This window comes from Neoarius graeffei, chromosome 28 (genome assembly GCF_027579695.1).
Source record: "Neoarius graeffei isolate fNeoGra1 chromosome 28, fNeoGra1.pri, whole genome shotgun sequence".
NCBI lineage: Eukaryota > Metazoa > Chordata > Actinopteri > Siluriformes > Ariidae > Neoarius > Neoarius graeffei.
The window spans coordinates 809679-825593 of record NC_083596.1 but is presented as its reverse complement, the minus strand read 5'-3'; the positions used below and the strand labels follow the sequence as shown (position 1 = coordinate 825593).

Sequence of the window (15915 nt, the reverse complement as noted above, 5' to 3'; positions counted from 1 at the left end):
AGGTCCAGAGCCAAGTGGATAGAAGAGGGAGAAAAAAAAACACAGCCTATTTCTGCAATTTAGAAAAACGTAGACAAGAATATAATTCAATTTGTCATCTAATAATTAATGGAAAGGAATGTACAGAACCCAGACGCATAACAAAAGAAGTTTTTGATTTTTTACAGGAACCTTTACAAATCTTCATACTCGGAACAGAGTGCCACGCTCTTCTTTAATAAGATAAATAATTTGATCACTGTAATCGATGAAAATTTTAAAGAAATTTGTGAGGAGGAGCTAAAGATTGCTGAATTTGACTATGCTATAAAAAAGATGGCATCTGACCGCTCACCTGGGCCAGATGGTTTAACAGCCAATTTCTATAAGCATTTTTGGGAAGATATAAAAATCTTATTGTTCCAGGCTATAACAGAATGCATTTATCGAAAATAACTAATGGCAACAATGAAACAAGGCCTCATAAAACTGATCCCAAAACCAGGAAAAGATAAGAAAAATTTAAGTAACCTAAGACCGATTACTCTTTTAAACACAGACTACAAGATTTTTACAACCGTTTTAGCAACAAGATTAAGAGCAGGCAATATTCAACATCATTAGCTCAACACAATCAGGTTTCCTCAAAGGAAGATCTATACATAACAATATCCGCTTGGTGCTGGATCTTATTGATTATAGCTATTTAATTAAGGATGATGGTTTTATGTTATTCTTGGACTTCCACAAAGCATTTGATTCAGTTGAACATGCATTTATTGTAAACACACTGAGACATTTTGGATTTGGTAATAAGTTTCTTGACATGGTCATTATGTTCCATACTGATCTTAACAGCTGTGTTTCCCTACCAGAAGGCACTAGATTCAAAGTAGAAAGAGGTATAAGACAGGGATGTAGCATCTCACCTCTTCTATTTATTGTGGTAATAGAAAAAAACTTATATTAAAAATATTGAAATTGTAACAAAAATAGATACAACTAAACAGTCAGATAAATAGATAAAGTTATAACAAGAACACAAGATTATTTTAATAGGAAAAAACAATTAATGCAAAAAATATATTATTAGAAAAAGATACAACTAGACAAACCGATAAATAAATAAAATACACAAAAATAGAACAAACAAAATGACGATAGAATAAATTAAATGAACGTCCGTGCAAAGTAGTTTTCCCACAATATTATCATTAATATCACACAACAACATTATAAACTATATACAAAACAATTTGAACTATATTGCAAACAGATAAAACTTGAATAAATAAAAGGCAAATGCTGTTTAGCCTACTTCTTGTCCTTGGGCAAAAGCTTTTTCATCCGAAACACAGTACAGACACACACACACACACACACACCATTATGAATGATGTTTTTATATTTCATTTTCACCTGTTGCCAGGTGCGTTTGGCACTGCTGTTGCCTCTGAAATGTTCACAGGACCGACACCAACTTAGTCAAAGGGACTGAACAGTCAGTCATCCTAATTCATGTGACTCTGTGCACAGATCAGCTTAAGTAGGCTACTCCATGAATTTACCATGCCAAATTTTATTCAGGATTTTTCGGACATTAAACAAGCTATATATGACTGGGGCCACGTCGAAGGACCATTTTCTGTGACTTGTGATTGATCATGAAGCTTCTCTCATCCTATACTTCTGTTCTGGAACATGTAGAAGGGAGAATGTACTTGCGCATTTACCCGATCGGCAATTCGTTGCCAACATGCTTGCCGCTCCTTATTGGCAGCCGCTGTGTTAGATTTTGCTCTTAATGTTGTTTTGAACTCCTCGTAGCTTTGCATTATGACAGCGCATTCTTCCTCCGTGAAGTGCGGCGACCGTGCCGTTGTGAACAGCGGGGATTTGCGCTGATAACCTCCCCTTTAACGTGAACGCGCATTAACCCTGATTAGGTTAAACCAGGTTCAACAAATCAACTTCAACTGGCGTCGTAGTACCGTTTAACCCCAAACAAGATAACCAGGTTTTGTCAACCCCGGTTTAGCGGGGGAACCCTGGCATCGGCGTCGCCAGGGGTATTTTACTGGGGCACGTGCCCCAGTATAGATCTGTAGTGCCCCAGTAAAAAAAATCCAGTGACGAAACGCTCTGAATTTTAAACTTGGGAATAGCTGCAATTTAATTAATTCATAACGTGGGGTAGGCTAACCGATGCGCGAAGAAGACCATCTACAATGCTTTTACATTGGTAGTTTTGGCTGGCCTCGCGCACACTAAGCAATGTGAAAAAAGTGTGCGCGTGACATGAGTAACATCTTGGTTGCTATGGGGACTGCAGACTCCAGCAGCCCTCAGATGCAATGAAATTCAGAGCAGGGGAAACCATCTCTCCGTGTTTTTCAGCTGTTTACAGGTTAGTAGACAGTAATTCCACTGTCATTTTTGTAACACACACACACACACACACACACACACACACACACACACAGTGGTGCTTTTAGAGGCTTTTGGATTGTGTTTAGAGATGTTCAATGCTGAAAATGCGTGTGCTTACAAAGATATGTTTGGTGATTTAAAAGGTATCAAGTGTGAATACTGTTGGCCATTAAGTACTCTTGGTTGAGTTTAAAAACTCGGCGGTGTTGTATTGTATGTTAATATGTTCTTTTACAATATTACCAACAGTATAAGTATTACATTGCTATTATCACAAATGTTGCAAATATTCATACTGTTATTATTAAATGATTGACCTGGATTCAGTGTCCTCGTAATCATTTTGAGTTTTACAGCTCTAGTGACTAGTTTTAAGCAGGCCGTTTCTAAATATAAATATCAATATATAAATATATATTACATAAAATATAATATATATTACATAAAATGTAATATTATATAAAAAATATAAATATAAATATAGTGCAAAATTTTTAGCTCGCGCGCTTCGCGCGCTCGCATACATTTCCTGTGCCCCTTTTGTGCCCCAGTATGGTCTTGGGTCTAGTGACGCCCCTGAACCCTGGGTTACTGCTGGGTAGGTTAACCTCCGTTCGTAGTACAGGGCCCAGTTGTACTAACCCCTTGTTATATTTGTTTTCTTTTATTTCTTTTATTTATTTTCTTTGTCTTACATATCTTTAATCCACTCATTACAGGAGGTGGGATTTTGGTTTTTGATAGATTTGTTAAATGTATTGTAGAGAGTTTGTCGTTGTACGTATCCCTTGTGTTTAAAAAAATACATAATAATAATAATAATAATCTCCATTTCGACTGAATCCCTGGGCCCTGTACTACGAACGGAGGTTAACCTACCCAGAAGTAACCCAGGGTTCCCCCGCTAAACCGGGGTTGACAAAACCTGGTTATCTTGTTTGGGGTTAAACGGTACTACGACGCCAGTTGAAGTTGATTTGTTGAACCTGGTTTAACCTAATCAGGGTTAATGCGCGTTCACGTTAAAGGGGAGGTTATCAGCGCAAATCCCCGCTGTTCACAATGGCACGGCCGCCGCACTTCACGGAGGAAGAATGCGCTGTCATAATGCAAAGCTACGAGGAGTTCAAAACAACACTAGCGCAAAATCTAACACAGCGGCTGCCAATAAGGAGCGGCAAGCATGGCAACGAATTGCCGATCGGGTAAATGCGCAAGTACATTCTCCCTTCTACATGTTCCAGAACAGAAGGATAGGATGAGAGAAGCTTCATGATCAATCACAAGTCACAGAAAATGGTCCTTCGACGTGGCCCCAGTCATATATAGCTTGTTTAATGTCCGAAAAATCCTGAATAAAATTTGGCATGGTAAATTCATGGAGTAGCCTACTTAAGCTGATCTGTGCACAGAGTCACATGAATTAGGATGACTGACTGTTCAGTCCCTTTGACTAAGTTGGTGTCGGTCCTGTGAACATTTCAGAGGCAACAGCAGTGCCAAACGCACCTGGCAACAGGTGAAAATGAAATATAAAAACATCATTCATAATGGTGTGTGCGCGCGTGCAAGCAAGCATTCATTTGCCTTTCATTTATTCAAGTTTTATCTGTTTGCAATATAGTTCAAATTGTTTTGTATATAGTTTATAATGTTGTTGTGTGATATTAATGATAATATTGTGGGAAAACTACTTTGCACGGATGTTCATTTAATTTATTCTATCGTCATTTTGTTTGTTCTATTTTTGTGTATTTTATTTATTTATCGGTTTGTCTAGTTGTATCTATTTTTCTAATAATAATATTTTTTGCATTAATAGTTTGTTTTTTCCTATTAAAATAATCTTGTGTTCTTGTTATAACTTTATCTATTTATCTGACTGTTTAGTTGTATCTATTTTTGTTACAATTTCAATATTTTTAATATAGAAAGTTTGTTTTTTTCTATTAAAATGTTCGTGTGATAACTAGTTCTTGTGTTATATTTATTGTAGTTGTATCTATTTTGTATCTCAGACTTAAATATTTTTGTAAAACAAGTGGTTTTTTTATAAAATATTCTTGCGTTCTTGGTAACTATGCTCTTGGGTGGGTTCTTTTTTTTTTTTTTTACAGAAAAGCCGTTCTGCATGGACATTCATTGAAGCCCTCATTGTTTTTTAATGGTTATTTATGAGCGTTTAGGGGTTACAATAATGTAAGTCTAGGTTGCTTTATATAAAAGGTATGTCCAGGAATATTGATGTCACTGTCTAAGCAGAGGGATCTGGCTTCTTTAGACGCTGTCTTCTTAAAACTGAATAAATATTTAAAAAGAGCCGAATGAGCCAGTCTTTTGAACGGCTCTTTTCAAAGAACGGATCCCAAAGATGCGGATCCCATCAAAGAGCCATAAATCCCATCTCTAATCTGCGCTCCGATATCGCACGGGTCATCCAGGTACGCTGGCATTGTCTCTAGAGGAAATGTCGGTGGAGAGGTGGTGTTTAAAAAGGGTGTGGTTAATCGGAAACCTCGGGTTAACCAAGAACATAACCTGAGACGAGCAGGTTTGAGATGCAGCGTAAGTTGCCATGGCAGCAGACCTCGGTTTGAACATAGCCAACTTTTGTAGTATGGGTTAATCGGGAAGTTACGCTGCACGTGATCAAGTTACTCTCGAAGTTACCCTGGTAAGCCAGAAAACCCGCTTCGTAGTACAGGGCCCTGGCCGGATGTTGGTGAGTCATTCAGCTCTGTGATTGGTTTCACTCTCAGAGCGACAGAAACTCACAAGAGAACCGGAAGTGTGTAATTACAGCGATAACGAGGAAACACTAAACAGAACAGCAGGAATATCACGTCTTATCTCATTATCTAAATAAAATGTGTTCCTGTGGGCAGTTTTAAATCACCACATCAATAATTAAGCTGATGTTAACTGTAGGATTTAGCGTCAAATTCTGTTACGCAACAACATTCCATTACGGCTCAATACAGAGCTCACAGTACATTCAGAAACATCACAACAGTGATCCAAAATGGCGCTGGACCGGCTTCAGTTTCGCACTTCTGGAGTTTCATGACAGTTCTTAAATTATTTCTATATATTGTGAGATATTTCTGTGTAAATACATTTGTTTGTTTTACATTTCCACATTCGGTGCAGTATTTGTGTTTTATTTTATACCGTAAAGAATCACTCACACACATACATACGCTGTATTGTGGCCTCCTGGACAGACGGTGGCGCTGTGAGCAAAGAGTTTCAGCCATACTAGCGGTACATTAGCGGACATCCGGGAAAAGTGTACATCCGGGAACTCTGCTTTTCTGGAAGGAGACTGTGGGTGGCGGGATTTTGCTGAATATTAATCGGTAACTATAGTTCTTTTAAAAGCACGTTATTTTTGCGGATTTCTTTTTATTCATCTCTCGTGTATGAATTAAGATTTTGGGCACATTTCAGAGCTGCTAATTAAAGCTAATCTTAATAATGAGCGTTCGGTGTGTAATATTAGCTTGTTAGCAGTGCTGCATTAGCCTGTTATGCTAGCTCAGATGCGCTGATTAGCAAACGGCTTTCATTACAGTCCGCACCCGAGTTCATTTAACTGTGCAGTCAATTAAAGGTTATTTTACATGGCAGGTCACAAAGTCTAACTGCTTCTTATTTGTAAAATAAGCAAAAATATATGCGCTATTATTATCTTTACGTTTCCTTTGACAGAAGTGCACTACATGGGGTGTAAATGAAGGGCTCTACACTGAAGTGCACTACATGGGGTGTAAATGAAGGGCTCTACACTGAAGTGCACTACATGTCCAATAGAATGGAGTTTGTATTAAAGAGGAATAGAAATGTACTAATGCACAAATAAAGGTTTGAGATGGAGTTCCTTACTCCCTGGAGAAGTAGTGCACTATGTAGTGTGCAATATGTCCACGAAGTCTTCATGGGAAACAGTAAGATGCTTGTAGTGGACGGCTCATGTGAGCGAGCAGATAAAATCATTTGGTAAATGTGGAGCGTTTGTGAAGTATTACCGAATGATGACTTGTTCTGGTGTGTTTTTTTTCAGTGTGATTTGGTGCCTCTGCTTCCCTGACAGAGCAACATGGCGGACAGCGACGATGAGTACGATCGCCGGCGTAGGGACAAATTCCGCCGGGAGAGGAGTGACTATGATCGTTCTCGAGAACGAGAAGACCGGCGCAGAGACGACTGGAGTGATCGGTGAGCACCAGGGACTCAACAGCACCGGTTACAGACAGACATGACTTTAAACATCACACGCACAGTGACCTTGTTTGTGACCTGATGTGTAACACTTGCTTTTATTCTCTGTTCACATGCTGTATAATATTTACACATTTGTTTTATACTCTCTGTATGTAAGAATAGGGAGTGTTTTGAAATATAGAACTCTACAAATAGTAAGCAAATATTAATAAAATAGTATTTTACTCCAAAGACATACTGTATGATCTCCACCTTGAATCCTCTGTAATGTGTTTGGGGCGTCGGGTTCGTGCGTGGTTTTTATTTGTGTTTTGTTTGTGGTGAACTGGCGGCCGTCAGCCAGAGAGTGGGACCGTGGGAGAGAGAGGCGGAGCCGTGGTGAGTACCGCGAGTACGAGAGAGGACGGCGAGAGAGATTCTCACCACCGCGACATGACATGAGCCCACAGCAGAAACGCATGAGGCGGGACTGGTACTTTGTGTTTATTCACTACTAAAAGATTTGTAAAAGACACACACACGCTCTCTAACCCTTCCTCCCTCATGCTGTGTTATTCCCCTCCTCAGGGATGATCATGGTGGAGACCCTTATCATGGAGGTTATGATCTGGCTTATGGAGGAGGTGGAGGACCCAGTTACGCCCCCCCACAGCCCTGGGGTCACCCTGACATTCACCTGATGCAGCCACACCATGCTATCCCCATCCAGGCTAGGTGAGGGTGCTGGGTAATCACTTCAGAAAGCTGCTATATGGATAATGATGATGACAATAATAATGTGTGGTGATGTCGTGTGGTACATAACAGACCATTACACTTTTTTTTTTTTTGCCTCCCAGGTTGGGGAATATCCATGACCTGGACCTGGGTCCTCCTCCACCCGTGATGAAGACCTTCAAAGAGTTCCTCCAGACTCTGGATGACTCGGTGGATGAGACGGAGTCGGTCAAACGCTACAACGAGTACAAAATTGACTTCAGGCGCCAGCAGATGCAGGAGTTCTTCCTCGCTCACAAAGGAGAAGAGTGGTACGAGCCGCAGTCGCGGATTTCTGTCCATTCCGGTGATGTTTAATAATGCATGCAGTTTAATAGCGCAGGAGATGAATCACTGTAAATAAAGCAGGAGCTGCTTCAGAGCTGCTGTGTGTTAATGCTTCAGTGTGTTGGGGTGTTTATTCCAGTGTAAATGAAAAGCTGTGTTTTGCAGAGTTCTGCCTGACTGGGACGGTGTTGGGTCTCTAAAAGGTATCGCCGTGTCTGCAGTCTGGTTTGAAATGAGACCATCTTGATCCCACATTTGGTCTGAAACCTGTTTTTCTAAAAGATTGTCTCTGTAAAAGTTGTTTTTGTGCCTCCGCCACCTTAAGGTGCAGCAGGCGTTATGTTTTCGGGTTGTCCGTGCGTGCGTGCGTCCGTCCGTCCCGAAACCTTGTGAACGCGATATCTCAAAGGCTAATGAAAGGAATTTCACCAAACTTTCACCATTTGTGCGCTTTGGGACAAACACGAACTGATTAGATTTTGAGGTTAAAAGGTCACAGGTCAAGATTACTGTGAGGTCAAATGTCCATCCCCAAATCACAGCTTAATAAGGCGTGTCGTCTACCAGGCGGAGGCGTCCCCATCGACGCCGTTGGCGCAGAGTTCTATCTAGTTATTAATAATGTTTATCATTCGTTGAGCGTCTGCTGGACACGCCCCTGTGAATGAGCCGTTGCTATAGAAACGATAACCTATCGGTACGAGCGCGTTAATATAAACCTGCACTGCTATCAGAGCTGCTGTTCTAGAGAATTAATCAACACCTTCTGACCAATCAGAGTCCAGAGCTCCTCAGCAGTGTGGTGTAATGTTTTATAGAAACGGTGAGACGCTAACGCCGTCCCAGCAGGGCTGCAGTCTGCGCATTGTTGTTTATTTTCCTCAACCTTTTTCTCCACAGGATTATTTTATTTCCTTAAACAGATGCTTCATTTATTGTAGCTTTTCTTATTCATGTCTTTTTTTCCCTTTTATTTCCTTTCTACAATTAATGAATGGAATTGCTTCTTCCCTTCTTCCACGGCAAGGTGTTTCCGAAGACAAGTGTGTGGGAAGCTCCGCAGGAGGCCGTGTGTTAGTGAGTCAGGGCTCGCACTGCGCACAATGCAGCTGCTTTAGAAACAGTGTTCAGGCTTTTAGTCAGACAGTCCACCCAGCACACAAAAACAAACCTCCCCGTCTTTTTCACCTCCCTTTTTTTTGGATATGCGGGAATTGAAATGGCAAGAGTACAGACAACTGTGTGTTTTTACATACAAACACACGTGCGCGTGCACACACACACACACACACACCCCTGAGGAGGCCTCTGTCTGTATGTGTGGTAATACTGCGAGTTAAACCTGCAGGTAAATTTATAGAAATATGTTTGAGCCAAAAAATGCAGATTTGAAGAAAATGTGTTTTGTTTTGTTTTTGGTGTGTGTGGTGTTTCTCCCCGTAGCTGTGGTGAGTGGAACAATTTATTTAGTTTTGTTAATTTTATAGCACAGTGACTGAATGAGAGCAGAGGGAAGAATGTTGTGTACACAGACAGTGGTATAAACAGGAAGTGATTGAGAAATGAATATCTACATGTTTTTTTTAATTAATTAGAAAAATTTTTAACATTATTGAAAACCTGAGTGTACCACTTGCTGTTATTAACTCTCTCCATCTCTCTCTCGACCTCCCCGTACACGCCCCCTCCCCTTCCCTCTCTCTCTAGGTTTCGTTCTAAGTATCACCCTGATGAGTCGGGGAAGAGGAAGGCTGACGCCCACGCCGCTCTGCAGAACCGTCTTGGCGTGTTTCAGTATTTAATGGAGAACGGGTGGTTCGATAACATCTCCATGGACATCGACCGCGCACCACAGATCTTAAAGATCCTCGACGCAGGTGAGAGAAGAATGTTCAGGTTACGATGCGGGAAAAACATCATGATCTATGCGTAATTGGTTTTATTTTTAGAACACACACTGTTCTCTCTGCTGTTTGAGCAAAGTAACAGAGAGTATTAAAAACATGCTGTAGATGTTCAGATGTTGCTGTGTGTGGCTTCAGTTCCCCAGCTGAAGATTTTGAACAGTAATTTGGTGTAAAACTCATTAAGTAATATTTGAATCTGTAAAGTAGATTTCAGTCACATGATCAGAAATTCAGTGTTTAAGCGAATCAGAAATGGCTCAGTTTGGTCACATCGTGCACCAGTTCAGGCAGAGAAACTGTCCAGCGCTTGTACAGGGATGTTTCTGAACGCTAAGAGCATAAACATGATGATGTAGACTTCTTAAATTTCACACCGTGCTCCACGGGTCCTCCAGTAAGATGTTCTTGGTTATAAACAAACCGGATCTGTTTCGTTTGTTCAGCGGTGATAAAGATGGAGGGAGGGACGGAGCACGATCTGCGCATCCTCGAGCAGCCGGTGGAGGAGGAGGAGGAGAGAGAGAGACTGATGTCTGGAGGCCCTCCATCCGAAAACCAGAAACGTGAGGAGAACAGGGGAACGGAGGGCGACCGCAAAGCATCGACTGAGCAGGATGAAAAAGAGGTGCGTTTACTCCATCAACCCATCTCTCCTCATCTCACCAGGCCGTCCTTCGTTAATCAGGAGGTCCACTATCACACTCACACACTCTGATACTGTACACTGACTGCAGTGCATTGTGGGATGATGTCAGCGCAGTGAATGCTTTGGACCCGAGTTTAATTTTAATCACATTTTCTTAGAACAACATTTCTGTCCAGAATTTTTGTTTGTTAAAACTGTGGCATGTGTTTAACGAGCTTTACAGCAGTTATAATCTTTGTGTGTGTGTGTGTGTGTAGGGAGAGAGTGGAGATGTTGGAATGAAGGAAGCTGATGCTTTAGCAGGTGAAGAAGACAAACCTGATCAAGAAACTCCAACTGAGGAGATTTCAGAGCCAAAGAAGGTGTGTGTGTGTGAGAGAGAGAGACTCTGTCCTCATTTACATGTTTAAAGACGTCTCTCTCTCTCTCTCTCTCTCTCTCTCTCTCTCTCTCTCTCTAGCTGAGTAAGAAGAGGAAGAGGAAGCACAGTGGTGACAGCGAGGATGAGGCGAGTGCCTCAGAGAGCGAGTCAGATTCTGACTCTGACTCAAACTCTCACTGCTCAGAGAAACCTGCGGGGAGGGAGGTGGAAGGAGGGGGAGAGGCAGATGGAGAGGGGGATGGTGAGGGAGAAGGGGCTGGAAGGAATGAAGAAGGAGAAGAGAAGGAGGAAGAAGAGGAAGAGGAGGGTGAAGGTCAGTGTGGGATTTGTCATTTCTACTGATGTGTCTGTAAGAATGAAGAACACACTGCTGAACCGTGTGTGTGTGTGTAGCTGATGTGAAGGAACTGATGGAAGAGAAGCAGAGCGAGAAAGAGAAGGAGGAGAAGAAAGTGAAGGACAACCAGCCTCCTAAACCTCGGCCGCTCCACATGACCTGCTCTCTGTTCATGAGGAGCATCGCGCCCACCATCTCTAAAGCAGAGATCGTCGCTGTCAGTGCACTCATTCACTGTCACTTCAATTAACTCCTCAGATGTGATGTAGTGTGTGTAGGTGGTAACTCCGTGTGTGTCCATCCTCAGTTGTGTCGTCGTTATCCTGGATTCATGCGTGTGTGTTTGTCTGAACCCCAACCAGAGCGCAGGTAACACACACACACACACACTGATGTCCTGTGTCTCACCTCATGAAGGCACTCATTAAAATAATAATAATAATGTGCTTTTACTGTTCCATGTCCTTTTTAAAATTGTGCGTCAGGTTTTTCAGGCGTTGTTGGGTGACCTTTGACCGAGGCGTCAATATCAAGGAGATCTGCTGGAACCTCCAGAACATCCGGGTGAGTAATTACACCCCACTGTTCCTTCCACGTGGCCCCGCCCCCTCGGGGCTATGATAATTTTTTTTTTCCCCTGCTAATTAAAACTTTAGAAAAGACTATATTAAGTGCCTCCTAGATTTCATTTAAAAATGAATTACTCTCCTGAATATCCCTTCTTTTTTTATTAAATAAATGACTTGCTTTTTTTAAGTCACTTTTCTTTTTTTCATTTGCCTCCTTTTCATTTCTGTCTTCTGATATCCTCTCTGTGTGTGTGTAGCTGCGTGACTGTGAGTTAGCTCCAGGAGTGAATCGGGATTTGGCGCGGCGTGTGAGGAACATTAACGGAATCACACAACATAAACAGGTTCTTAGGAACGACATCAAACTTGCGGCTAAACTTATACACGCACTGGATGAAAGGGAGGGACTGTGGGGTCACGGAGACACACACACCACTGAGGTGAGACACACACACACACACACACACACACTGCTATAGGTTTTGGAGAACACATTCTGTAACGTGTTTTATGATGTGTGTGTGTGTGTGTAGCTTCGGGCTCAGAACCCCATCCTAAAAAACATCACAGATTACCTCATTGAGGAAGTGAGTGCTGAGGAGGAGGAGCTACTGGGAAATGTGGGCGGGGTTGACTCTGAGGACGGGAATAAAGAAGGCAATCCCACTGAGATCACCGTGGAGAGAGACGAGAAACTTGTCAAGGCAAGACACCTCACTCTCCAGCATGAGCTCTGATCAGCTGAAGCTGTTTTTTTAATGTACGCAGAGAGAGAGAGAGAGCGAGCAGTGGACTGTGTTTAGTGCAGATCCCTTCTTCAGCACCGCCATTATAATGCACACAGCATTACATCATACTTATAGATTCATTTTTCAATCAAAACTGTAACAGTTTTATATGATCTGTCTAACAGAAATAAGTTTTAAATCAAATCCAGGCTCACTCTCTGTGTGTGTGTGTGTGTGTGTGTGTGTGTGCGCGCGTTTTCTCCAGGTGTTGGATCGTTTGCTGTTCTATCTGCGTATCGTTCACTCTATTGATTATTATAACATGTGCGAGTACACGAGTGAGGACGAGATGCCCAACCGCTGTGGGATTATCCACGTCCGCGGCCCGATTCCTCCAAACCGCATCACGCACAGAGAAGGTCTCTCTCTCTCTCCCACACACACACACACAGTGATGTATTATAATGAATAATGTTCAAATAGCTATCTCAGTCCACATCTTCAGAGTATATAATGAACTCGTGTGTGTGTGTAGTGAGTGACTGGGAGAAGACATTTGAGGAGAAACTCAGCCCCTTGTTCAGTGTGAAGGAAACCCTGTCTGAGGAGGAAGCCATAAAAATGGGACGGAAGGATCCGGAACAGGAAGTGGAGAAGTTTGTGTCGGCGAACACACAGGAGCTGGGGAAGGACAAGTGGCTGTGTCCTCTCAGTGGCAAGAAGTTCAAGGTGCTGTTTGCAGTGATGAGTTTCTTCTTCACTCCTGATATTATATACAGAGCTCATTATTCGTGTCTCTCTGCTCCTCAGGGTCCGGAGTTTGTGAGGAAACACATCCTGAACAAACATGGAGACAAGATCGAGGAGGTGAAGAAGGAAGTGGAGTTCTTCAACAACTTCCTGATGGACGCTAAAAGACCATCCATCCCTGAGATCAAGCCGCTGCCTCCTCCAGGCCCCACCCCAGGTGAGAGCGCGCACACACACAACTGATCTGACTGTCAGGAGATCAGATCTGCAGAAACTGATGATATTTAGAAGTTTATAAAGTTTAGAGTCCCATATGAAGTCATGATCAATAACCACGACACAGACGAGTGAAATAAATGAGACTAAAACCTGTTTCAGTGGCCTGAACACACAGCGTTAATTATTAACACCTGATACTCAGCGTAATATTAACATCCCTGCTGCTGTCAGCCAATCAGATCTCACTGTACTGCACTCGTACTGACATCAGTTTTGTGTGTGTGTGTGTGTGTGTGTGTGTGTAGGGGTCATGTCTCCTGGTGGTCCTCCTTTCCACCCTCAGGGTCCTCAAGGCCTGCTGGGATTTGGGCAGCCCAGACCTCCACTGATGGGCTACGGAGGTGAATAGTGTGTTAGCATGCTAGTGTGTTAGCTTGATGCGAGGTATGTGATTTTGTTCTCCTCTCTGTCGCAGCTCCTCATTATCCTCCAAACCAGTACGGTGGAGGCGGCAGGGGAAGTTACGACAGCTTCCGTGGTCAGGGTGGTTATCCCGGCAAACCCAGAAACAACCGGTGTGTGGGTTTTGTTTGTTTTCTTTCTCTCTCACACACACACACACACACACACAGGTTATCCACATCGTCCTTTTACAGTGTTAATGAACCCTTCAGGACAGACTGATAAATTGTGACGCTCCAGAACCCAAACTGAATTATCTGGATTATTAATCAGTATTTCTCAACCCCTTGTTTATTCCTCGTGTTCTTCAGGATGATGCGCGGCGATCCTCGGAACATCATCGAGTACCGCGACCTGGACGCTCCCGATGATGTGGACTTCTTTTAGACACGCCCTTCCTTTTATTTCTTCATTTTTACTGCCTCACACTCATTTTAATTGAGATGAATTTTTTTGCAGGTCTGAGCACCCTCCTTAGTGTCCTTCCCCATAGTGTACGAGTGCACACTGTACATTTAGCCCTTGTTTTGTTCAATAAAACTGGAATGTGAAACACAACTCGCTCCAGCTGATTTATTTACTGGGAAAAAAATCCAAATTTAAAACCTGAAAGTCAAAAAAATAAAGGCCTGTGCTTTTCAGTAACAGATTTTTTGTGTGTGTACTAAGAGTTGTTTTTTGTTCTAGTTGATGTTAAATGATGTTAAAGAAAAGTGTTTTAATTACATAATTTACAAATGTAAAACAGTACATATAGCAAATAAAAACTCCAGTGGTCCCTAAACTTTTATATACAAGGTTTTTTCTTTTTATTAAGTGTGTGTGTGTGAGGGCGAGAGTCAGAAGGTGATGACTCTTGCCTTGTGAGGGTGAGTTTGAGACAGTGAAGTCTTTAAATCTTGAGATTTGACACTGTATTGGTGTTTATCGGAGGCAGATGAAGGAGAAATGTTTTTATTGCTGAGCTGCACTGCAGCGTGTTGGAGTGAGAAGATGAACACACTCACACGTGGCTTCTCTGAATGTAACCCTCACCAGCTTCAAGTATTACACGCAACCCATCAACTGGAGTTCTAATATTAATTTAGATTCCTGTTCTTGGCTGAAAGGAGAGGAACCTGATGCGGTCTCATCGTTCTGCCCCAAGGTTCGATGTGCTTTGCATTCTGAGATGCTTTTCTGCTCACCAGGGTTGTAAAGAGTGATTATTTGAGTTGCCGTAACCTTCCTGACAGGTCTGTCCTTTTGTAATGAAAACATTTGTGCTAAATTGAAAGGGAAGAATTTTCACTCGTGGCTTCAGACCATTGCACCCCAGTGTGTGTGTGTAGATATGGAAAAATGAGACTTGTACAATATCCAACACTATAATTGTTTATTGCACATGAGCAAAGGGGATGATTACAGTGAGGAACTGTTTTAAATCAAACCCGTCTGTATGCTGACTTTAGGCCAATGGATTTAGGTTTAACTGAGCGAGGTGTTTTTTAATAAAGGAGGGAGTTAATCCCGTCCATATCATCCTCCCAGCCTCACAATCAAACAAGGATGAAGTTCACAAAAGTTCCAGATGATTAATACAAAAATAATATAACCATACATTATTTTAGAAATAACTGAAATATCAATGAACAATCTACAATTCATTAACTGCTTACAGAAATAAGCACAAAAAATATTTTCCAAACTCATAAAAATTAAGCAAAAGTCACAACACTGAAAGCTCAGGAGCTGTTTACAATTATTTATTTCAGTAGCATCATATCCCTTACAAAAAAGTTTATTCCAGTGTGCTTCTAGTATACTTCTTTTAAACTAAAAATAAGAGATATATCTGTGAAGATTCTCAGTCATCCAGGTACAAAGTAATCTATGGTTGGTAGAAAAGAGTAACTGGACTTGCTTGAAAAGTCTTGAAGATGTTTCGCCTCTCATCTGAAAGGCTTCCTCAGTTCTGTCTAATAGGGAGTATCAAGTACCTGGATGACTGAGATTCTTCACAGATATGTTTCTACGCACTTTGGGATGGGATCCCTTCGACTGGTGCGGGAGTGTGGGAGGACTTCCGGGGAACTGGTGGACGTCTTGGCCAGAGAGGATCGTTCATTTTTGTCAACCTGGAACGACCATCACTGAACAGAGGTGGGTGTCTAAGACATCTATCAGCCACCTACAATGCAGCCGTCAGCATTCTGATTCGGATTCTATGATGATCCATGAGAGGATAAATACTGGATA

At 42.0% G+C, this 15915-nt stretch overlaps 1 protein-coding gene across 1 annotated transcript; it reads left to right on the top strand.

Annotated features, from left to right (window-relative positions):
- Window positions 1–5681: 5681 nt before the first annotated feature.
- srrt (serrate RNA effector molecule homolog (Arabidopsis)) lies at window positions 5682–14235 on the top strand. The gene is made up of 20 exons (XM_060913437.1): window positions 5682–5768; window positions 6473–6628; window positions 6963–7105; window positions 7201–7347; window positions 7473–7661; window positions 9385–9554; window positions 10028–10209; window positions 10488–10592; window positions 10691–10925; window positions 11006–11166; window positions 11257–11318; window positions 11435–11513; window positions 11776–11958; window positions 12052–12222; window positions 12512–12665; window positions 12782–12975; window positions 13057–13213; window positions 13521–13616; window positions 13691–13790; window positions 13989–14235. Exons 2-20 carry the CDS (start codon window positions 6509–6511, stop codon window positions 14062–14064), a joined length of 2724 nt encoding a protein of 907 aa, XP_060769420.1. The 5' UTR covers window positions 5682–5768; window positions 6473–6508; the 3' UTR covers window positions 14065–14235.
- Window positions 14236–15915: the final 1680 nt, after the last annotated feature.